The sequence below is a fragment of the Pyricularia grisea genome, chromosome I (assembly GCF_004355905.1).
Source record: "Pyricularia grisea strain NI907 chromosome I, whole genome shotgun sequence".
Lineage (NCBI taxonomy): Eukaryota > Fungi > Ascomycota > Sordariomycetes > Magnaporthales > Pyriculariaceae > Pyricularia > Pyricularia grisea.
In genome coordinates, this window is record NC_044973.1 from 4,284,675 (window position 1) to 4,306,598 (window position 21,924).

A 21,924-nucleotide genomic window follows, 5' to 3' on the forward strand; every position below is an offset into this window, starting at 1 on the left:
AAAAAAAAAAAAAAAAAAAAAAGCAAGCAACCATACATTTTTCTTCTTTCTCATCTTCTTGAACTTTTTGTTTTTCTGTCTTTGTTTACAAACAAGCATCACACTTAAATTTGGGCATAAATACTTTATATTTTGCTTTTCTCTTTCTTTTTTGTTATTTTTGCGTTTCTTCTTGTTTGTTCATTTGCGTCATTTCCCGGATCCAAATTCACTCTCTTCAAACTTGCCCCATTTCTTATTTCGTCATTCGCCTTGGATTCGTACAAGTGAGAAGACATCTCTCACTATAACCACCAAATCACCACCAACAAAAAGAGGAATGATGAATTTTACCACCAGTCTGTGGCCAGAAAGGCCAAGTCATTCATTCGTCGTCTTGACGACCATCACCGCAACCTTTGCCATATTCATCACTCTGCGAAGATATCTGTACCCGAGGCATCCGAGGATAATTCCAGGTCCACTCAAGACCGTCATCCCGAACCTCACAAAGGATGAGGTTGCAAATCTCGACTATACGCCCGATTACTTTCCCGGTGCCAGGGATGTCCAGACTCCGGTAAGAAAAAAAAAAAAGATTATAAACTTTTTTTATTTTTTATTTTTTTTTGGGCTCGTCATATATAGTTTCTCCTTTTCGCAAAAAACAAAACTAACCTTTTTCACCAAAACAAAGTATGGATCCATGAGAGTATACGAGTTCGGTCCCACGACCGGCCGCAAGATCCTCTTCATCCACGGCATATCCACCTCGTGCCAGACGCTGACCAAGCTCGCCTACGGGCTGGCGGCCCGCGGCCACCGCGTCATGCTCTTTGACCTGTTCGGCCGGGGGTTCTCCGACGGCGTCGGCGACCTCCCCCACGACGCGAGGCTGTACGTCTCTCAGGCCCTCTGCGCCCTCGCCTCGTCCCCCTTGTCCTGGATGGACGGAAGCACCGGCGGCTTCGACCTGGCCGGCTACTCGCTCGGCGGCGGCGTCGCCGTCCACTTTGCCGCCTCGTTCCCCGCCGCCGTCCGGAGCCTCATCCTGCTCGCCCCCGCCGGCATGATCCGCAAGGAGAGCTTCGGCGCCGTCACGAGGTTCGTCTTCACCGCCGGCCTGGTCCCCGAGCGCGTCCTCGCCGCCCTCACCAGGTGGAAGCTGCAGAAGCCCATCGCTAGCGCCGCCGCCAAGAGGCCTCGCCAGCAGCAGCAAAAGGAGGGCGAGGCCAAGCCGCTCTTGACGGGCGCGAACGGGCCCAAGGGTCAGGAAGGCAGCAGCAGCACCAGCACCAGCACGGCAACGGTATCGGAAAAGCCCGAGCGGCAGAGCAACGGCACGAAGCACCAACAACACCAGCACTCGCACAGCGCGACGAACCCCGTCAGCATGGCGACCTCTGAAACCCAGCCGGCGCACGCCCACGAGTCCGCAGACCGGCTCGAGCGGCGCGTCATGCGCTACGTGCGCTGGATGCTGACCAACCACGCGGGTTTCGTGCCGGCCTTCATGAGCACCATCCGCGAGGCCCCGCTGATGGGCCAGGACGACGCCTGGAGCCGCGTCGGGGCCAGCAGGCGGGCCGGCACCACCTGCGTGATCCTGGGTCAGGACGACGAGATCATCGACCCAGAGGCGTACGAGGAGGACGCCCTTCCTCTCCTGGGCGGACGTGCCCAGGTCAGGTGGCGAGTCTTCCCAGCCGCGAGCCACGACTTTCCCATGACCCACGCCGAGGAGACTTTGGATGAGCTGGATGCTTTCTGGGCCGAGTTTCCGGCTGCCGAGGAGTCTATTGCGTGATTTTTTTGCAAATGAGTGATGGGTTGTGGATCCTGGGATTTTTTTTTCTCTTTTCTTTTTTCATTCTATTTTGTTAGGATTGGGGCGTATTATGGATATTTCAAGATTTTTACTTTTTTTTGCGTTTTATCAGTTTAGAAGCATTACACTTAGCGGGGCGAACAGTCCATAGACATACATCATACACCAGCATTTGTTAGATCATATCTTGACCCAAGACAATCCCATTTCCTCCTGGAGAGATGACTGTATGTCTGTAAATGACCGCCACTCGCTCTTGGTTTGACCCTTGGGGCTAAGATTAGTCCCGCTTGACGCCAACCTTGCCAACATTACGCAGGCCCACGACCGCAACAGCCGTACAAATTATCATGTAGCCAAATATGGTCCAGAAGCTGGCGCGATATCCCCTGAGTAGGCTGGCCACGTCTGTCTGGATGCCGGCGTCTTGGCTCCCGCTGCCGCCATGACCCGCGCCGCCTCCCGTGGCGCTTACCCCCAGCGCAACCACCTGGCAGACTCCCATGCCCAGGGATAGGCCGAGCTGGGCCACAGTGTTGAAGACAGCACCAGCCAGGGCTTGAGTTTGCTCCGGGAACGACTCGCTGACGACGATCAGGCCGACGGTGAATAGAATATCTGCGCTGAGTGGTGCGAGAACCTGTGCCCAAAATTCTAAAAAGACAAAAAAAGAAATAACCGCCATTTGTCAAAAGCGTCAGCAACCCGGTCCATTTTAGCAACAGGGCAACCAAAGTCGACTTACGTAAATACCAGTAATTCAGGTTCGGATCAACCAAGGCCATTATCAGAGGCGTCCCCGCGGTCAGCAAGGATGATATCGCAATCAACCATCGTGCGGGTAGTCGATCGACGAATACACCCGTGGAGAAGTTTGCAAGAGTTCCGACCAAGATCATGGGCAGGAGGAGCAGCGAAGTAGTCAGCGATGAGTGATGCTGGATCTCCTGGAAGTAGAGCGAGGAGAACAGCTCGATCGAGTTCAGGGCACCCCAAGATAGAGTTACAAGAAGGCAAATGCTCGTAAATGGGATCTGACATTGACGGGCCAGCCGTTCTGGGTTAGTGATTCCCATGATACTTGTGGAAAGAAAATAAGTGGATTCACTGTGCTCGAGCTTCAAGATACCACTCACATTTTGCCATAGAGAGTTGGGGATTAGGGCCACCTTGCCGTGACGCGTTCTGTATGACATCCAGAAGGGGAATGAAACGATGAGCATCAAGCTTAGAGCAAGAAGCGTTGCTGTTGTTCCGGTGCGAATCACGCTCAGATCCGCGCTCAGCATACTGTTGGGCACAACAGGGAAAGATCTCGTCAGTTTTCTAGAAGATATCCGTCTGGATACAGGCAGGGTGGTGATACTGACGCGAGAACGTAGGCAAATAGTGACAAGCCGGCAGAGGAAAGGCCAACTCCGACCCAGTCGACTTCGGCTTTGAGCTTCGACCATATGCTGCTACCGGTTGCGGCAGCCTCAACACTAGGCAAGACCCAGTAGCCACCCATGGCTGCAATCGCAGTCAGACTGCCGGATGTGAAGAAGGCTTTCCTCCAGCCCTCATCAGAGCTCTGCAGGAGAACTCCTGCAAGGATGAGTCCGAGAGAAAACCCGAGAGGCTGGGTCAGGCCAAGGAATGCAAATCCCACATTGCGAGCCCTTCCGCGAGGGACAGCAGCAGCTACCAGAGAAACTGAGGACGGCAGATGCATAGCCTGGAGGTGGAGGTTGCACTCATCAATCAGCACACGAACAGGAGGACACAGAGGGGAAAATATTAGGGATTCCCCTACCATTCCAATGCCCATCAAGGCCCTGAAGGCTACTAGTTGCTGTCCGGTTTGCGCAAGGCCACTAGCTAATGCAAAGATGGCCAGGATGCCAACACCTACCAACTCAACACTTTTGGCCCCAACGAGATCCGCAATACTGCCGGCGAGGAGGAGGGCCGCACCAGAGGTGAGACCATAGACCGAGGAAGGCCATAGGAAGCTGCAAAAACCATAGGATACATGTTAACATAATCGGTTACTTATTCAACAGGCCAGACGCCGTTGTGATATTAGACTTACAGCTCGCGGGGAAGGTTTATAGAACGAGATATGGCGGGAAGAGCAACGGTGATGATGCCGTTGGTGAAAGAAACGGCGAAATTGACGAGCGAAGGCTGACCGATGGCTAGCGAAATGCGAAGTAATGACTTTCCGTTGCCCTGTCCCGGATGAGTCCCATCAACATAAACAGACTCGTCAGTGCTTCTACGGCTCCTCTCGCCAGCACCTACAATCAGCCTAGGCGAATCATCGGCGATAGAGTGAAGTCCCTTGCCCGGGCCAACATCTGTCGCAACCGCCAATGCATGTAGTTCAATGGTTTCTGTGGCCGTAGAGCTCATGTTGACCGGCGTTCAGTCTTTGTGGTAAGGGGATTAAGGACCAGAGAAAAGAGAAAGAGATGCAAGTAAAATAAAAACCAATGACAGAATATATAGATTCGTAGGTAAAATGAATAGATTACCAAAATAGGAAAACAAATAAGACCCTTGATGACTGTAAAATCCGCATTTTACCTAATTTGTAGGGTCCCATAAATCGTTTGACACGAAGGGCGTGCTCAAGAGCCTAATACCCGAGTGCCGATGTCGGTGAGCCTAAGTAAGTTCCAGTGACTAACTAGGAAGCACGTAAACGAAGTATAGGGGAAAAAAAAACCACGCCAAGGCATACCCTAGAAGATTCCAGCAAAAGTGCCAAGTATAAACGTGACAGTAAACAAGGTCCACGTGGTTTTGATAGGAAAATAGGCCGGGACCATAATAGGCCTCATAAATCACTTTCCCAACCTACCTACCAACCTACCTACCTGCAGGCAATTGACGCCTGACTTACAAATTACTCTTCTAGCAGACTATACCACTCAGGGACCTCCTTGATCAGAGTCCACATATACTTTTCCAACTTGTTTGCACACTTGTGGTAAATTGTCGTGGGGTTGTTATACTGACGACAATTGCTGACAATCAGTTTTACATCCTCCACGAGCTCTTTTGGGGTAGAGTACATGTCCTGCTCCAAGCGTTCCTCGATAGTCGATAGATCCATCGGGGACGTGATAACCTTGTAATAGTCGGGAATCTCGTCTTTGTTGACCGGTTTGAGAAATGGCCAGGCCTGTTGGTGGTTCTGCAGCTGGTACAAGAACCTCCGGAGTTCGTTGAAGTGAGGTCCGTGGCGTGGTTCTCGAGACAGCTCATCCATATCTGGAGACCAGCCTGTCGCCCTGATGGCTGGAACAGACAGCGGGTCGATTGGGCTAACATTGCCGGTGCTGGCCCATTGTTCAGGTGGTTGATGAACCAAATGACTCTTGCTCAACAGTTGAATCTTTGCCATTACCGTTTCTTTCTGTTTCAGAAGCATCCGGCCGACCTCGAGATACCGAATCCGAGGGAGCATTGAGCATTGCATCAACGTCCCCCCTTCATAATCTTTAATATAGCCCATCCAAATGGATTTGTCCAGACTGATTTCCTTTGTGAAACCCTGCTTTTGGAAATAGCCAGTGGCGTAATTATCGGCATATGTCAAAAAGTGCATCACGGGTGATGTGGCTCGGACATAGTCCTTTAGATGTGCCATTATATGTGCTCCGTATCCCTTTACTTGCTGATCAGAGGACACGGCACAAAAGACTATTTCGGCAAAGGCTCGTGCTCGAAACTCTCGTATAGTAATGCCTCCAATGACTTCCAAAGGCATTTTGACAATTGCAATGGATAGATGGGTGCGGTCATAGACTAGACGTGCAATGTAGTCCTTTGGCATATTTGGAAGCTGTTTCTGAAAGAGGCATTTGAGGCCTGCCAAGATGATGGAACTGTGGTGTGCGCCATCGTTGTTGACAACTCGAAATTCGATTTCTCGATTTCTTTCTTCCAATACTGCAGGCTGTTGTTATTGTTGTTGTTGTTGTTGTGAATTTTAAGTGTGAGCAATTCGTTTGTACAACGGTATTACTGTGGTGGTATAAATTTACAGTGCAGTGCAGTGCAGTGTAGTGTAGTATAGGTATGTAGGTAGTGAGTGAGTGGGGTAGGTAAGGCATTCAAAAGTAGGGAGGGAGGGTCCTGGGGCCAGTGGGCAACAAGTGTAAAACAACCACTCTGCGTACAGTACCGTACCTTTTCTGGGAAAGGAATCCTCCAAACTTCGGCTGCCGGTGGAGCAACTGGCTCTGGCGACCCATCATCAGAGGGTCTGGTCCTCTTTGTCACTTGGGTTGGTTCTGGTTCTTCAACGGCTTTCCTCTTTGTAGTCGTACCATTTTTCTCGCCGTCTGTTGAATCGGTACTGTCCTTCATATTGAGTTGCATGCGTTTTGATGGGTGGGCATTGAACGTAAGCTTGATTGAAAATCATGGCTTTTTTTTTCTCCCTCGACTCAACAGCCTGGTCAGAGCTGACGGTATGTCTTAGCTAAGGCCTAGTCTAGCCTACCCCTAGTAATACACCACGTGAGGTTTGGCTGAATAACCACGTGACTATTTTGGCAGTCATTAAATAGTAGACAAGGTAGACAAAGGTAAAAGACTAATAATTACATTGGGATCAAGATGAGACCCGTTGAACGACTCACACTATACACGATACCGAAGATGGGGATGGCACGTAACGCTATCTGAAGTCTCGGATTTTAATGCAAGCACAATGCTGGACCCGTCTGATGATTGGCAGGCAGCTCTTTAAAAGTTACTTGAACAGTATGGGATGAGCACAACCAGTGACTGCATGCATGGATGTGGTCCAGGGCTGACTAGGGCAAGAAAAATTACCACGTACAAGATTCCCTACATACCTTACCTACATACTATGAATATACTGTGCCTAGGTTTTGGGTCCCCTACTCGGGTAGATACGCCGTCTTGGCTGTATAGTGAACAGTAAAGTAGGTAGTCAGGTAAGATTACCAGTAGGCTGATTAAGCTAAGGTAGGTACTTTATAGCTCGTCAATTGGTCTTTGCACGGACAAAGTGAAAGATTGGAACTGGAGAAACCCTGTGTGGTCGGGGTCTGCGCGACTGATTGTTTACATTTAGACCTAAAAGAAGCGAATGAATAAGATGGGGTTCTCATGGCCTGCACCACACACAACAGAGCCGAGCACATGGTAAATGTATAAAATAGGCTGGATAATAAAAAGAATTTCTAGATGCACACACAGGCTTGCATCATCTGAATAAAGTGATTAGGCACCTCATCGGAATGTTAGTTGGCCCAGGCTTGCTAGCCCGTTTCATTGGTTGGCGTCGGAATCGTTTCAGAATTACACAACAGTTGCACGCCTCAATTTGAGCGTGCGTGGGGGGCTTGACCACCAGGGGTAGGGCCTGGTCTAATGTGGGCTAGGGTGCCTTGGGGTGCACAGAGGGACCTCATCTAGAACTACAGTAGAACCCAGTCACAACCTGTAATCTCCACTTGCAGCAAAAGTCCCTGGCCACCTAAGAAATCAACGGATTGTGAAAAAACTATGACGGGAGTAACCGCTAACTTATCTTCAGCAACCTCAACGCCCCAGAAATTATTTGCAGAAAAGCTTCCCTTCATGACGTTTGTTTATACGACCATGATAAGTTAATTGGATCTTTTCCTCTCTCTCTCTCTCTCTCTTTCTCTTCTCTCACCAAGAGTGTCCATCTGGCGGCGTAATCACCCTGGACTCGGCGGCGACTCTGTCCAAGGAGCTGGCACGCATGTGGATCGGATCCAATCGAGCATCCATCCAACTGGCGAACAGGTTCACCAACCCCCCAAAAAGAAAGCTTTAGGCTACGGCAGGTGGCGTTGATACCGATCTCGAAACTCTCCTCATCCTCCCAGACCGTTCGAATAGCCGATTGAGAAACTCATCTCCCACACAACCCCTCCGCACACATCCCGTTCGCCATGGACCAGGCCGACATACCGGCGCTCCTCTCGCGCCTGGCCAGCGACGAGGATGCCGCCCGCAAGATGGCCGTCTTCAAGCTGCAGTCATCCATCAACGACCCCGCCTTCGCCGATGTCTTCATATCTTCGGGTGGCCTCGTGATACTGCGCCGCCTCATCATGACCACTGGCGGCAACACTCTCGCTTACTCGCTACAAAGCTTGACGAGGCTGCTCGAGGTCGACATGGGCTGGGACATATTCGAAGGCCCATCGTCAGGCGATCTCGTTGAGCGCGTGGTAGAGCTCATCGTTACCAACCCGCTCGTCAACATCCTCCGAGGCGCCATGAGCATCCTGGTCGCCCTCGTCGGCCACAGTCAGTCCACCGCCCGCGGAGCCGCCACTCGATCCCCAGGTACCTTTGGCTTCCGCGCCCTTAAGCCTGCCGTCGCCGTCTACCCGCAGTTCTTCGAGCTGGTCATCCAGCAGCTTCAGTCGGCCGATCACGCCCTTTGTGCCAATGCCCTTGCGCTGATAAACGCCCTTATACGCGACGCTGTGTCCAACGACTCGAGCTCGACCAAGTCACCTTCGTCTACCACCAATGGGGGCGAGGAGTGGTCCAAGCTGATCAAGCGCCTGCAGGACCTCGGTTTGATCAAGGCCGTCTTCAACCTCATGCAGAGCTCTGCCCTGCAGGACCTGGCACATCCGCTGCTCGAGTTTCAGTCCCTTACGAAGGCGCTGCTCCACCGGTGGAAGGAGGTCCGTGTCGACCTGGAGAGACCCGAACACCGCAGGGCTCTCAAAGGTCTGCACCTTGCAAGCGCCCCCGATCGGCAGCACGCCACCGCCACAGGCAGCGGTCCCGATACTAGCGGTTCGGACGGCCCACCGGCGGTCCCAGAAAAAACGAGCAAGAGACACAATCCCGAAAAGTGGCGACGTCTTGGCTTCGAGACGGAGAGTCCTGCCATCGAATTCGAGTCGACAGGATTTCTAGGCATGATGGACTTGACAGACTATGTGCGCAAGAACGAGGAGGGCTTCCAGAAGTTGCTTCTCGAACAGGCTACCCGGCCCATGGAGGAGCGTTGCCCCATTGCACGTGCCAGCTTTGCCGTTAGCATGGTTCTTTACGAGCACTTTGAGGTCGACAAGGCGGACAGTGAAGATCTGAGGGCGTACCAGACGCTTGAGCCGGGGAGTAAGAGCCACGACAGGCTCTTCAGGCCATTGCTGCTACAGTGGTCTCGACTGCACACGGCAGGATTGCACGCCTTCTTCCGCCTGTGGAAGGCTACTGGCGCAAAGCGTGACGACTTTGACAAGGTGGCCGAGTTGGTGCGAATCTTGATTGAGCAGGTGGTAGGCCAGGCACCGCGAACCAAGGATGTGCTAGAGGTTGAGGATGAGCTGCAGGAATTCAGTTGTGCCCGGCTACGGGAGCTCCAGATGAACCTGCTTGAGCTCTCGTTTGAGGACCAGTGGGGCCAGCACATGTACCAGGTCCGGGAGGACCTGAAGCATGAGGCGCTGCAGTTCGTTAAGGAGCAGCGGATCCGGTGTCTGCTCCACGGTTCATGGTTCACGCGCCCGATCCCTAAGCGCGACCAACAGCAGCCGCAGCACACCCGGCAAGACAGCAACACGACGAAGCGCAGGCTGTACGAGGCCAAGGCTTGGAGGTTCGCCAAGCTCTCCCACAACAGGCGGTTTCTCCACTACGCCGACTTTGCCATGCAAACGCCCCAGGACCCGGGACTGGAAGACCTGACGGAGAAGGTGGACCTGGGCACCATCAGCTCCGTGGTGTCCAACGTCTCGGCGCCGAGCGAGGACGCGCGCAGCACCTCGAGCTCTTCTACGCTCCGCAACGGACCCAACGCCCCCAACACCACCGCCAACAGCAACACCACACCGCCCAAAGCGACCACCAAGATTACAATCTACAGCTACGTCAATGCGGAGGAGGCGGCGCGCGGGGGCGACGCCAAGGAGCAGGCGATCGTGACGCTGTACCCGCTAAACCACTCGCTCGCTTCCGAGTGGCTCGACGGGCTGCTGATGCTGCTCAACCAGCAACCCATCACGTCCGAGACCAACAAGCTCGTCACCCTCGTCAGCGACTACGGGCTCAAAATCAGGCTGCTAAACGTCAGAGTCGAGGCGGTGTATCAGGGTCCCGCTCCGGGGGCGGGTGAGGTGCCGAGCCGTGAGGGGCTGGATGACAATTACTACTACGAGGTTTGATGAAGATTTGTTTTGCGCTGTGAATGTGATAATATATGAGAGAAAGACTGCGGCGACATTTTTTTTCTTTCTTTTCAGTTCTGCCCCTTTTACTCTGATAAGAATCAGCTTCTTCGGGATTGTCTTTTTTTTCTTTTTCTTTTTTGTTAATACTGTTTTTCTTTTTTTTTTTTTTTTTTTTTTTTTTTTTTTTTTTTTTTTTTTTTTTTTTTTTTTTTTTTTTTTTTTTTTTTGTTTCTCTTGTTATTATGTGTTGATACCTTGACCTTCTCTGGCTTTTGTCTTATATACCCCCTACTTCTATCCCGGCATAGATTCCTACACCGACTGTCGATAATAGACCAAACCTTTTTTAAATTCCCGGCGATATTGTGTGAAGCATGCAATAAGACTTTTGGTCGGCAAATCGATCGGTCAAGTGCAGCAAGGCTGCAGATACTACAAGGTTGTGTTCTGTTTGTGTCACAAATATGCGTTGTTATCATGGTGGATCTAACGGTACATGCCAAGACTGTGTGACTGATATCCATACATAAGGTAGCTACCCCGGAAACCCAAGTGTGATCCTATAGAATTTGAATGATGGCTGTCATCCGGAGTATCGCTAGGTAGGGAAAAGTCTAGCGTGCCCAGAAAAGATGCAGGGCGATTACTCCGGCACATTGAAATTTGTCCAGCTGAATACGCTCTGAAATGGGAGTTAGCTTATTAGCTTATTTTTATTACAAAAGTACAATAAGTAGGGCCGGATCTAGATCACAGGCGTGCGATCAGTGCCCGAATATATCCTCTGCAAAGTGCCTCGCCTACCCAAGTAGGTATCCGGATTTCTCTCATCCTTCTTCTCCGGTCTTTTGTTCCCCCCCCCTAATTTTCATTGCAGACAACAGATCCCGACCCTTAATCCGAAGCCGACGAACCGTTGTAGTATTCCGATTCTAATTCCGGACATACCGGAGACAAGGCCGTCGACGGGGTTGTCGAGGCGTCTCCGGCGACCACATCCGAGAAACGATAAACCCGAAGTCAACGGAGCAAGTTCGTAACCACGGATTTATCCTCTAGGGAAAAAGCCGAATGATTGATCATAGGCAAGCAAAAGTCTGAGATATAAATTCCAGGCCCAAAACGACTGCTTAACCATCCTCCCAGTCCAAGATTCCAACTGTACCGAGTCCTCTACATCCCAAAGAACCCCCTCCCAGCGCAACAAAAACTGGACCACCATTGGCAAAAATGGACTACATCAGTAGCACCGTCGACACTCTTCGGAGCTGGGGCTTGCCCACCATCTCCCTCGTATTCCTGTCGCTTTGTTTAGTCAGCAACGCAGTCTACACCCTCGCTATTCACCCTCTGGCCAAGTTTCCAGGTCCGTGGTGGGCTGCGCTGAGCCGTCTACCCTTCTGTATCGCACGCATGAGGGGTGATCAAGTCCAATGGATGCACAGTCTCCACCTCAAGTACGGGCCAGTGGTACGCTTCTGCCCGGATGAGCTCAGCTACGTAGACCAGGGCGGCTCAGCGTGGAAGGCCATCTACGGGCAGGAGAAAGGGGTCAAGGAATTCCCACGCATCAAGGCGTGGTATGTAGAACCTTTCAATGGTTAGTACCATACTCTTCCCCTAGCTTCGATCCTCGCCCTCATGGTGTCCAATACAAGCTCGGCTTCTGAATCTTTAATCGCTGGCGCAGGAATCAACCCGATCACCAGCGTCCCTGCCCACGATATCCACCGTAGGTTCCGCGCGGCCTTCTCTCCGGCCTTCTCCGAGCGCGCACTGCGGAGCCAAGAGCCCTTGTTTCGAAAGCAGATCGATCTTTTGTGTTCAATCCTGGCCGATGAAGCAGCCGAGACGGGCGAGCCGGCCAATTTGACTGAGCTCTTCGAGTTCACCACGTTCGACATCATGGGCGACCTGGCGCTGGGCGAGTCCCTGGGTATGCTGCAGACGCAAAAATACAGCAAGTGGATGAAGTCGCTTGCCTCTGGTGTCCGCATCATGCCTGTCGTTCAGTTCATCCAGTATTACCCTCTCCTGTCCAAGATCTTCAACCTTTTGGAGCCAAAGTGGGTGACGCAGCTGAAGTACGAGTCGCACCAGCACAATGTTGACCGCGTCAACGCGAGGCTTGCGAGAGGGTCGTCTCCTCAGGTCGACATCTGGAGCTACGCGCTCTCGGCAAAGGAAAACCAGCGGCTCACCGTGCAAGAGATGCACTCCAATGCTGAGAGCTTCATGATTGCTGGATCAGAAACAACAGGTTCGGTTTCCCTGGTGCTCTATTTGACTCTTTATCTCCCTGCTGACATTCATGGTATGTAAGCAACTGCAATGACGGCATTGACTTACTTCCTCACCGCAAGCCCAAGCAAATTTTCCAGACTCAAGAATGAGATCCGCAGTCGATTCTCGAGCGAGGAGGAGATCACAATGGAGACGACAGCCCCGTTGAAGTACTTGAATGCGTGTAAGTCATCCAACCTCGTAGCATCCGGAGTCTTACCCTGGCCCCAGGCAGACATCGAGATAATCAAACACAACTTTCCAGATAGACATGGGGGGAGAAATATTTAGAGATTCTAACGCCAGCCGAGCCCAGGTATCCAAGAAGTACTTCGCATCTACCCACCCCTGCCGATCGGAGTCCCTCGTGAGGTCCCATCGCCGGGCGCTACCATCCTTGGCAAATGGGTGCCCGGGGGCACCCAAGTTTCAGTGCATCACTACGCAAGCAGCCACAGCCCGGGCAACTTTACGGACCCTGAGACGTTCGCGCCGGAGCGGTGGCTGGCTCGGGATCTGGCCGACGACGGTGACAGTGAGCGCTACGCTTCGGACCGGCTGGAGGCGTCGCAGCCGTTCACCGTTGGACCGCGCAACTGTCTTGGAAAGAGCATGGCGATGCACGAGATGCGGCTGATGCTGGCCTGCATGTATTTCCGGTTCGACATGGAACTGGTTGCTGACGACGGGGCAGCGCCGTGGAATCAGCAAAAGGCCTTTGCGTTCTGGGACAAGAAGCCGCTGATGTGCAGGATTAAGCTGGCCAAAAGCGGGTAAAGAGATGTTGGGAAATTTTTATTGAAGTTTGGACTTTTGTCTACATGTAGTGAGTGAAAAGGAATTGTAACTGAAAGGGAAACTGGATCAACTGCAACGGGTAATAGTGGGACAGGTGGGTCTGGTACAAACGAATAGAATAGATTTCAGGGTCTATCTATAGCAAGCAGCTCAGCTCAGCCGTTCCAGGGTGCCTGTCGGTTTCCCCAGCCACCTGCAAACTTCCCGACCAAGACTTCATTTCATTCAGCTCAGCTTCAACGGGCGGGCGAGGCTCCGTTCGCATCAATGGGATGGACACCTGATCTCCTTCTCTATTCTGGAGGTTACTTGGAAAGCAATTGAGGCAGTTTTGGCGTTATTTATGCACCTGCTACAAACTTAGCAACCTTCCCAGAGCCATTCGCAACAGTGAACGAATACCGCCAATTACGTCATGCCGCGCTTCATTTCGCGGATCCGCAAGCCTCCCTCATACGCCCAAGGACGAGGGGGAGGTTCTTCATCGAGCACGCGCACTACTCCAGCAGAGCCGACAGGTTACTATGACAAGAATGAAAAGAGGTGGTATTGTAAGTTATCCATATCTTCCTCGTTCACACACTTGAATCAAAATCAAGCAACTACCTAGGATCTCGATCCACGTCTCTAATATAGGTGTCTCTTTAAAAGGCAACTGCATACCCCGCATCCTAGCCGACATCCGCACAGTGAGCAAGGAAACCAAAAACAAAGGACGCAGGTTTTGGACATGTTCCAAAGACAGGCGCGCCAGCTGTGACTTCTTCCTCTGGGACGATGACGCCCGCGTCGTCGAGGCCGAGGCCGAGGCCCAAATCGCCGCCATGACGCCGTCCTCGACGCAGCGCCGTCTTCGGCAGACGCAGATCGTGTCCACCACACCAAAGACACCCACGCGTCCTGTCGGTCGCCAGCGCTTGTTTACCGGCAACCTAGAGGCGACTGCAAAGAAGGGTTCTGACAACTCAGACGATGACTATGATGATGATGACGCCGCGTCCCTTTCCACCGACGCCGAGATTGATCGTGATGAGGCCCTCGCCGCCGCCGCTGCTGCCGCAGCAGAACACTCGAGTGGTGGCAACTCAACATTGCAGAACTCCTCTCATACTCTAGGCCGCCCGACACAAAGCCCCTCTGCGCTACCACCATCTTCAAAGCGCAGACGAGATGGTCTGGAAGACGAAGAAGACTTCTCGGACGGCTTCAACGACCCAGACTTGGTGCGGGGCCTCGCAGACCTCGCCGATCACGCCACCAGCAGTATCCAGCAGCCCGTCACCCCGCCCAAGCAGCGACAGGGGCATGCCATCGGCGTCGCACTAGGTGGCGGCCTGCCAACCCCGCTGAGCCGGAATACGTTGCTGATAGCACGAGAGGGGGAGGGCGGCTCTAGCAACAAGCGCGTGAGGCTCAGCACGCCCAATGGCATCAGCTCACCGACGTCGACGCCATTTTCCAGAGATACTCCCTTGGGCTCCTCCAGAGCGGCTACGTCCTCGTCCTCGACAACTCTGGGTTCCAGTCATCAACAGCAGGACGACAGCGAGAGCTACGAGCTCACAAACCAGATCCTCGCGCTTCTGGATAGCCAAATCTCACCGCATGCCTCCGCAGATGGAGCAGCTATGGTCATGGATCTGCCCGCGCTCCGGTCCGCCATCCGCCGCCGGCTCGATGCCGAGGTGCTCAAGACCAAAGGTGCCAAAATGGGCCAGGCTGCGGCGTGGGAGGGTATCGCGAAGCGTGATGGCCAAATTTCGGCACTGCAGGAGAAGATCGCCGCGCTGGAGAACGAGCGGACGGTGTTGAAGGACAAGGTTGCCGATTACAAAGACAGAATGGAGGGGTTTAAACGTCTCTTGGCCGAGGATTAGCCCTTGACGGTGGAGTATATCTACTTCTGGCTTCTGTCTTTCTCTCGCTTCTCTATTTTACTTCTTTTATCAAAGTCAAGCTTGTTCCACGACGATGTTTCTGGTGGCTTGATAATAATGATAGATACCCCAATACCCCCCTTTTTTGAATGGTCATTTTCTTTTCTTTAGTAGAGAGAGTAAAGACTTCCGAACCACAAAAAAAAAAAAAAAATGTCACTATTAGCGTTGTGCGATGTGAGACCTGCCCGAGTTCATAACTCATTACTCCTCATTTAATTCAGTGGCTAAAACTAACAGCTATCAATAATGCTAACAAAAGGACTTTTTTTTTTCCAAGAGGAAAGAAAATTAGGTTGGATAGGGTCATTGCCCTGAAAGTACTAACTCGGGAAAACCCAAGGTTTTGTTCTGGCAGTTAAAAAAAAAAAGAAAAATAGCTACCCGTGTGGGTTGACCATGATAGACATAGGAAAATTTTTGGTGATCCTGCGCGTCGGCTGCCTGTCGGTAGTTTGTTTTTAACTAGCATGTTATATGTTGTACCCAAAGAGACAATACACGACTGAAAAAAAAATCCAAGCGATGATTCCTTATTCATCTGCAGCTAGCAGATAAGAGGAGGATGTTGGCCAGGTATCGAAGCCAATCAAGCCATGCAAAGAGACAGACGCTATAGTGGTGCATCTTCTCAATCAAAGCGTGACGCGCCATTTACTGCGTGCCATCACGGCTTGGCGGGGCATTGCGTGGTTCAATACGTTTACCCAGGAAGCTACGCCGTATCGTCGAAGATCGGTTGGGACTTTCCGGCACTAGACCATTTGCCGCATCGTTGGACACGAAGGTGCTTCGGATGGTGACACTACCGGTACCGACCTTGACTTCCTTGTCAGCGTTTGATCCACTCTCATCGACAAAGAAAAGAGCTTCGCCGAGATCGTCGTCACTCTTAAACGTGTGTTTCTCCTTGACTTGGATCTGAAATTGGGTGTCGGGTGTGCAGGTCGTCTTGAACGTCTCGTCATAGGTGATGATGCCATTCGAAGCGGAGGGTCTGCGGTCCTTGGTTTTGCCAATGGTCTTGGTCTTGGTTCCAACTTGGCACACAGCAACATAGGTGTCGGCCGACGGCGGGAAACCACTGGCGGACACGACAGTGAAAGTCGCGGTGCCCGCTCCTGGGCTACTTGGCGCCATGCTGTGTACCGAGTTGGCGCCGATGCTCCTAGACCTGCTATGACCGCCGTTGGGCGCGCCGTTGGCAGGCCCTGGTGGCGTTACACTTGGTTCGCTGTCCAGGGTGAGACCGGTAGATCGTTTGAGGCCCAGTCCTGGCACAGGTGGCACCGGCGGCGCGTCTTCTCCATTCATGGTGATAGCGGGAACTTCGGGAATACTGCTCTCGGTCTTCTTGCGTGTGAAGCGGCCCTTGATAAAAGTCGCTCCCTTGCCAACGCCATGGCCCACAACGCCTGCCACCGCCGCGCCTCCCTTGATTGGAACACCTGCAACGCCAGTAACGATGCGTGCTGGAGCGCCAAAAGTACCAAAAGTTGAGGTGCCCTGCCGGGTACGCGTAACGTAATCAGGGCGGAAGAGAAGTCGTAGCCGCAAGGTTCCTGATTTTCCTTCCAGGCGGTATGTGAACTCTTGAGCCATAAAAGGCTCCAGCTGCTGCAGGTTTATGTCAGTCTGGCCAAGGAAATCTGGCTTATCTGCAAAATCCCAGTCCCATACTGTTGCCTTGAATTTGGCAGCCGTCCTAGAAGGTATTGGAAGTTCAAAGAACTCGTTCCATGTAGGATTGAGTGTCTTTTTCACCGTCTTCGTCTTGAACACATCCTGCCCATTGAGCTCAAATTTGCAGTAAGGGTCACTCTTGCCGTTAGAGTCAGCAGAAGGCAAATCGTGGGCATCAAGGACATCGACGCGGAGAGTGCCCATGTTGTTTATGCTCTCGCTGGGATCGAGCTTCATCTTGACTGGTAGGTACTTCAAGCTAACTTTGATGGAGCATGGCTTGCCGTCATCGTCCTTCATTTTCAGTGTTGTTGGGTTGTTCTGAGCAGTTCTGTGGTTAGTAAACAGTATTCGCATTTGGATATCTCGACCATAATGTTTAGAGCACTCACCAGGCATTGCTTGAGGGTCTCGATAGTGCTGCCCTTGAGTTTAGCAAGGACCTCATCAGACTTTTGGCGTTCACTCATCTTGTCCACCTTTTCCCTGACCTTGATAGTCAGTTTGGAAAAGTCCAACTCTCGGATAAAGCAATCCCCAATTTCATCAAACTTATGATGTTTGCTGCGAGTGAGCGAAGATATATATGAGGGAAATGCCATGTCGTCAACATAAAGATCAACGTGGCTGTTGCTCTTGGACAAATCGGCCTCTATCAGTTTGAAGATGAGCAGACCCGACTCGTACTTGAGAAGCTCCTGGGGTGACAGCCGAACTTTGGGAGGTGTCTGCTCGTCTCGTGATTTTCTTGGTGTTCTCGGCGATGTTGGCGATTTGGGCATCGTTGGCGACAGCGGGAATTGCGGAGTCTTTGGTGTTATTGGCTGCTTCTCGTGATCTTCGTCCAAGGATGTAATCCTACCCGGTTCCGTCGGACGAGGTACGTCGAGCGAATCTCGAACAACCTTGGGTTCCTCCCCGTCACTGTCTTCGTCCGGATCGGCCACATTCAGGCAAGGATAGAAAGCAATGGTGTGATGCAGCACGCCCTTGGCAATACCCTTGCCGTGAAGGCGCAGACCTGCCTCTACTAGCTCCTTCTTGTCGTGGACAAGATACTCGCCAGTCTCATCCTGAGAGATGAAATTGCCAGCAAAAACCTCGGTTAAACCAAGGCTGCGATCCTTACCCATCTTCTCAGCATCCATAACCTCCAGTTGTATCTTATCACGTGCCGAATGTACTGGAACGTACAGAACCTCGTCCCACTCTGGGTTGAGGTCGTTCTTGAAAGTGACAGTACGAGCCTTTTCGATACCTGAAACGACGACACGAGTGTAAGGATCAGACTTGCCCACAGTCTCAAAGTTGCGCAAGTCAGTCGCCTTCTTGAAGTGGAATCTCATGACACCTATTGGTGTTTGGTAGCCGCCGGTACTCATAACACCTGAGATTGACACGGGCTTCCATTTGGCCTGCATCTTGACACGACCAGTCTTGACGCCAGCCAGGTCGTACCAGTCCTTGCCCTTCTCCATAAGATCCAACATGTCCTCCAACTTGATCTGATATGTGCCAATAATTTGGTCCCCTGCGAGGTCTCGGTCATCTTTGATAACCACACCAAGCTTGGCACTTTTCCGATCTGTAATGAGAATCTCCTTGGAGCCGTTGTCCCATATAGGATTGTTTGTGCGTTTGAGCTTCTTGGTAGAATGAACTTCCTTGCCGTTGAGCAGAAGGACAGCATATGGGTTTAACAAGCCCACAAGACTCTTGGTACCATCGAGATCCTTTGCCTGTTCGACTGTGAAGCGAAGAATACCCGTGTTTGTCTGCGGGGGAGGCTCCTCCCTGCCATCCTCTGTTTTGGTGGGGCCGAGAACCGGAAAGAATCTTACATCGCAAGAAAGTACACCCCTGGCCTTGCCGTCGGAGATAACCTCGATCCGCTCGTTCTCATGGTCGGTAATCTCTTCGAGGTGCTCCAGCTGGAATGATGCAACACCAAGCTCCTTGTCCTTTCTGAAATCATTGTAGTCAAACAGCTGAATGTCAAGGGTATCGTTGAACGAGGTGATGATAACATAGTGTGTCTCATTCCATCTCGGGTTGGCCGTGTCCCTGATGACTTTGGTTTGGGCCAATGGCTGCCTCCTGTTTAGCGTCACAACTGCATAGGGATCCGTCGTACCAGAAAAGTTGTCTGGGTTCTTCAGACCCTGTGCGCCATGCAGGGTAATGGCGACCACACCAATTGCTTGGTCGACGGGCGAGCCAGCAAGCATCTTCGCAACCTCGATAGGGAAGACGTTGGGGGCATACATCATTGGCGCCAGGTTGCCGTGGATCTGCTCAAGGATAAACTTCTCGAGTCCGGGGATGAAGTTGATGTCGAAGCCAAAGGTCTCGCCACCTAGTGGCTTGCAGACGTAGTCAATGGTAGGCTTGTCGAGGAAGCACATCTCAATCTTTTCCACGTGGGGGAATGGGATTTGAAGCTTGATTTTGAGCCTCATGATACCAGAGAAGGCCATGTCTTCGACAATTACATCGAGACCTTTGCTGATCATGGCCTTGCCCACCCTGATCTCCAACACAACCTTTGGATTGATCTTGTTTCTGATTTGACGGGCAGTCAAGTCCGCAATGTCATTGGGCGTGAAGCTGAATTTCCAGTCCATGATGACAATATCATCCTCGGCTTTTGGGTAGGTCTTCACGTGCTCCATGCGCGGTGGTTTGGACCCAAGTGTGAAAGTTTTGAGCTTGAGGCTGTCAAGGAAAGCCGGGGTTGCGCCGCTCAGCACCTGGTCGACGGAGTTGATGACAGTAGCAGCCAAAACTGGTTGGTAAATAGGCCAAAACTTGACCAGGAATGAGTTGATCCATTCGAGGGACTCGGTCTCGGTGTCCAGGCGCTTCAGTGTCATCTCACGAGTGATATCATCCCTGAAGTTACGACGCACTCGACGTATCGAGGTTCGGTAGTATGTAGAGCAAACAGCTAGCAAGATAAAGACCCAACCCAGGCCTCCTCCTAGTACTGCAACGAGCCACGATGAAAGGGAGGCAAATACGATAATTGCGACATTGTGATACCAGTCTGAGGACTGCTGTTAGAGAAGATGTCAACGAGATACTATAGGTATCTAGGAACATACCTCCGTAAAGATGGTCAGGGAGATGACCTTCCAGCCATGTCGAGTGATCAAGTAAGCTCTGGGCTTCCTGGATGGCTTCCGTAGGCCAGCCAATCCTGGGTGCCCATCCTGTCTTGGGACCCATCACTTCTTCTTCTTCTTCTTCTGCAGGCTCTCCATCCGCATCCACATAGCCATTTTGCTCCTGGTCGACAACGCCAGCTTTGGACGGCGAAGGAAGATCGTACTCGGGCTTGCTGCCATCGTCAATGTCTGTAGCTATCGCAACGCCCTTCTTGCGGTGGGGTATCCCCTCTGGTAGCTTCTGTTGACGACCGAGTCAGCGCTTCGCCACCTTTAACGACTGATAGTAAACCCACGGAAGGGTGTGTGTGTGTGTGTGTGTGTGTGTGTGTGTGTGTGTGTGTGTTTCTCCTACCGTCGCGGCCTTGATCTGTTCCTTTTTCTCTTGGATGCTCGCGTCGGGGTCGAACGAAAAAGCGGCAACGCCGGCGTTCTTGCTCTCTTCCACTATCAACTTCTCGGCGTCCTCAGCAGTCACCAAGCTTTCGGGGTCCTGGGCAGCCTCAACGGCGCCCTGCTGCTTCAGCTCACTGGCTTCCTTCTCGGTGGCCATCTTTGCCGCAGGAGGCGATGCCGTCGGGGGCCCGGCTCACGTATTCCTTTCGGTGGTGGATGACAGAAGTCGATTGGTCACTTTGTACAGGATTTAATTGAAAAGCTCTCGCGAGTCCCAGTTCGTGGCAAAGATGCACGCGCCCAATGTTCGCGGCTGGCGGAGGAGTTTAAGCAGACTTTGACGGGTGCATGCGGCGCTTGCGTCGAACTGTGAACTATCACCACGCTAGCTAGCTAAGGCAAGGTAGCTAGCTGCTACGTCAGCGCAATTGAACTACAGAAAATGACAGCGGCGGAAAGGAAAAGCTTGAGTGAATGTGAGCTGTGATGGCCATCAAGAAATTGACGCTACGAGACAGTAGTAATGTTGGCCTTTTGGGAGATGATGTGGCTGGCAGACGATACAAATGCCAAATAGCCGGCTTGTGCCCAGAAGCGGAATCCTGGGCAGTGCAAGACTTTCGTTTGCAGGAAGAACGGATTCCCGTACTACGTCAGCGACTCAAGCATGCAAGTCGCGAAGAGCTCCTTGCTGATATGGGCTGCCAAGTGGTCGCAGCAAGCCAGGGTGGCCCCCGCTAGCCTCGGGGGTGGAGTCTTCCAGGGTCGCCAATGTTCAACAAGTGAATTTTTAGTATGATGCTGAGTCTAGGTCAGACAATGACCTCTTCACCTTACGTGTCACGGCAATACGGCATACGGCGTCGTGGCTGCAAACTCACCTTTGGTTTCGAGGACGAGGCTGGCTGCTTTCTACAACCGAAAGTAAAAGATCAAGTTCCTTCTTCTTTTTTTTTTTTTCCATTGTCTGTCGTACCTGCTCGATGAGGCAACCGAAAGTGCAACCGAAACGGAAGACATTCGGTTCCAGAACATTGGGAACTAATTCTGGAGTAATTCTAACTTTTAGCAGGGATGTACACTGAAGATCAAATTTGACGTATGGCCTCCAAGGGACCGACCGATGAAGAATAAAAAGGCAAAAGCAAAAGGTAGATGCGCTTTAAAAACAACCCGATACTCCATAATTTTCATGTAGGAATGGATCGTGACTCTATTTTCGAAGCTGTGAGTATAAAGTATCTTTGGATTTGCTTGCAAACGTATCACCAGCAATCCCTGGTCGTGCATGCCGCAGCCGGGTCGGGAGGACACAAATCAAGAACTTGAGGATTTATTCCAAGGCAACGAAACTCAATGAGCAGCTACAGCTCGAAATGCCTCGCTTCCATCCATTTCTTTCCCGCGCATTGCATGCAAGCGCCTTTCCCTGGCTGAAGAGCCAACCAGCGGATGGCATTGAGACCAGAAGCAAGAGATAGAAAAAAAACGTAGTGCGGAAAAGAAAGAAAGAAGAAAAGAAGAAGAAGAAAGAAGTACTTTCCGTTGGCTCTCATTCAGATAGGCACCGGCAAAGCAATCAACAAAATAAATCGTAGATCGCTATCACAGGAAAATTTTCAGCTCATGTCGATCCAGGACACTCCAAACGTTGGTCGGCA

The 21,924-nt window shown here is 51.8% G+C and overlaps 7 protein-coding genes across 7 annotated transcripts; 4 read left to right on the forward strand and 3 right to left on the reverse strand.

The window, feature by feature from the left end:
• The first annotated feature begins 92 nt into the window (after positions 1–92).
• PgNI_06351 (uncharacterized protein) lies at positions 93–2,223 on the forward strand. Its single transcript, XM_031126375.1, has 2 exons — positions 93–559; positions 677–2,223. The coding sequence occupies exons 1-2, from the start codon at positions 320–322 to the stop codon at positions 1,784–1,786; spliced, it is 1,350 nt and encodes a 449-aa protein (XP_030982931.1). The 5' UTR covers positions 93–319; the 3' UTR covers positions 1,787–2,223.
• Positions 2,088–4,204, reverse strand: PgNI_06352 (uncharacterized protein; the record flags this gene model as incomplete). The annotated part of the gene is made up of 5 exons (XM_031126376.1): positions 2,088–2,461; positions 2,553–2,841; positions 2,944–3,097; positions 3,178–3,801; positions 3,882–4,204. The coding sequence occupies 5 exons, from the start codon at positions 4,202–4,204 to the stop codon at positions 2,088–2,090; spliced, it is 1,764 nt and encodes a 587-aa protein (XP_030983033.1).
• An 85-nt stretch (positions 4,205–4,289) lies between these two features.
• Positions 4,290–6,191, reverse strand: PgNI_06353 (uncharacterized protein). Its single transcript, XM_031126377.1, has 2 exons — positions 5,990–6,191; positions 4,290–5,756 (listed from the first exon to the last, which is right to left on the reverse strand). The coding sequence occupies exons 1-2, from the start codon at positions 6,179–6,181 to the stop codon at positions 4,701–4,703; spliced, it is 1,248 nt and encodes a 415-aa protein (XP_030982777.1). The 5' UTR covers positions 6,182–6,191; the 3' UTR covers positions 4,290–4,700.
• A 1,564-nt stretch (positions 6,192–7,755) lies between these two features.
• PgNI_06354 (uncharacterized protein) lies at positions 7,756–9,993 on the forward strand (the record flags this gene model as incomplete). The annotated part of the gene is made up of 1 exon (XM_031126378.1): positions 7,756–9,993. One exon carries the CDS (start codon positions 7,756–7,758, stop codon positions 9,991–9,993), a length of 2,238 nt encoding a protein of 745 aa, XP_030981956.1.
• Positions 9,994–10,846: 853 nt separating this feature from the next.
• On the forward strand, positions 10,847–13,406 carry PgNI_06355 (uncharacterized protein). The gene is made up of 4 exons (XM_031126379.1): positions 10,847–11,599; positions 11,690–12,259; positions 12,323–12,466; positions 12,599–13,406. Exons 1-4 carry the CDS (start codon positions 11,230–11,232, stop codon positions 13,057–13,059), a joined length of 1,545 nt encoding a protein of 514 aa, XP_030981955.1. The 5' UTR covers positions 10,847–11,229; the 3' UTR covers positions 13,060–13,406.
• PgNI_06356 (uncharacterized protein) lies at positions 13,407–15,177 on the forward strand (the record flags this gene model as incomplete). Its single annotated transcript, XM_031126380.1, has 2 exons — positions 13,407–13,631; positions 13,734–15,177. Coding segments are annotated over 2 exons (1,449 nt in total), but the record flags the coding sequence as incomplete, so codon positions are not given.
• Positions 15,178–15,210: 33 nt separating this feature from the next.
• PgNI_06357 (uncharacterized protein) lies at positions 15,211–21,038 on the reverse strand. The gene is made up of 4 exons (XM_031126381.1): positions 20,223–21,038; positions 19,805–20,108; positions 17,093–19,746; positions 15,211–17,021 (listed from the first exon to the last, which is right to left on the reverse strand). The coding sequence occupies exons 1-4, from the start codon at positions 20,418–20,420 to the stop codon at positions 15,672–15,674; spliced, it is 4,506 nt and encodes a 1,501-aa protein (XP_030983008.1). The 5' UTR covers positions 20,421–21,038; the 3' UTR covers positions 15,211–15,671.
• Between the last annotated feature and the right edge of the window lie 886 nt (positions 21,039–21,924).

Coding starts and splice junctions, on each gene's coding strand:
- PgNI_06351 (XM_031126375.1), top strand. CDS start 320: ATGATGAATTTTACCACCAGTCTGTGGCCAGAAAGGCCAAGTCATTCA. Junction 560..676: donor CCAGGGATGTCCAGACTCCG/GTAAGAAAAAAA, acceptor ACCAAAACAAAG/TATGGATCCATGAGAGTATA.
- PgNI_06355 (XM_031126379.1), top strand. CDS start 11,230: ATGGACTACATCAGTAGCACCGTCGACACTCTTCGGAGCTGGGGCTTG. Junction 11,600..11,689: donor GTATGTAGAACCTTTCAATG/GTTAGTACCATA, acceptor TCGCTGGCGCAG/GAATCAACCCGATCACCAGC. Junction 12,260..12,322: donor TGCTGGATCAGAAACAACAG/GTTCGGTTTCCC, acceptor ATGGTATGTAAG/CAACTGCAATGACGGCATTG.
- PgNI_06353 (XM_031126377.1), bottom strand. CDS start 6,181: ATGCAACTCAATATGAAGGACAGTACCGATTCAACAGACGGCGAGAAA. Junction 5,757..5,989: donor GGATTCCTTTCCCAGAAAAG/GTACGGTACTGT, acceptor CAATAACAACAG/CCTGCAGTATTGGAAGAAAG.
- PgNI_06357 (XM_031126381.1), bottom strand. CDS start 20,420: ATGGCCACCGAGAAGGAAGCCAGTGAGCTGAAGCAGCAGGGCGCCGTT. Junction 20,109..20,222: donor AACAGATCAAGGCCGCGACG/GTAGGAGAAACA, acceptor GGTCGTCAACAG/AAGCTACCAGAGGGGATACC. Junction 17,022..17,092: donor AGACCCTCAAGCAATGCCTG/GTGAGTGCTCTA, acceptor AGAACTGCTCAG/AACAACCCAACAACACTGAA.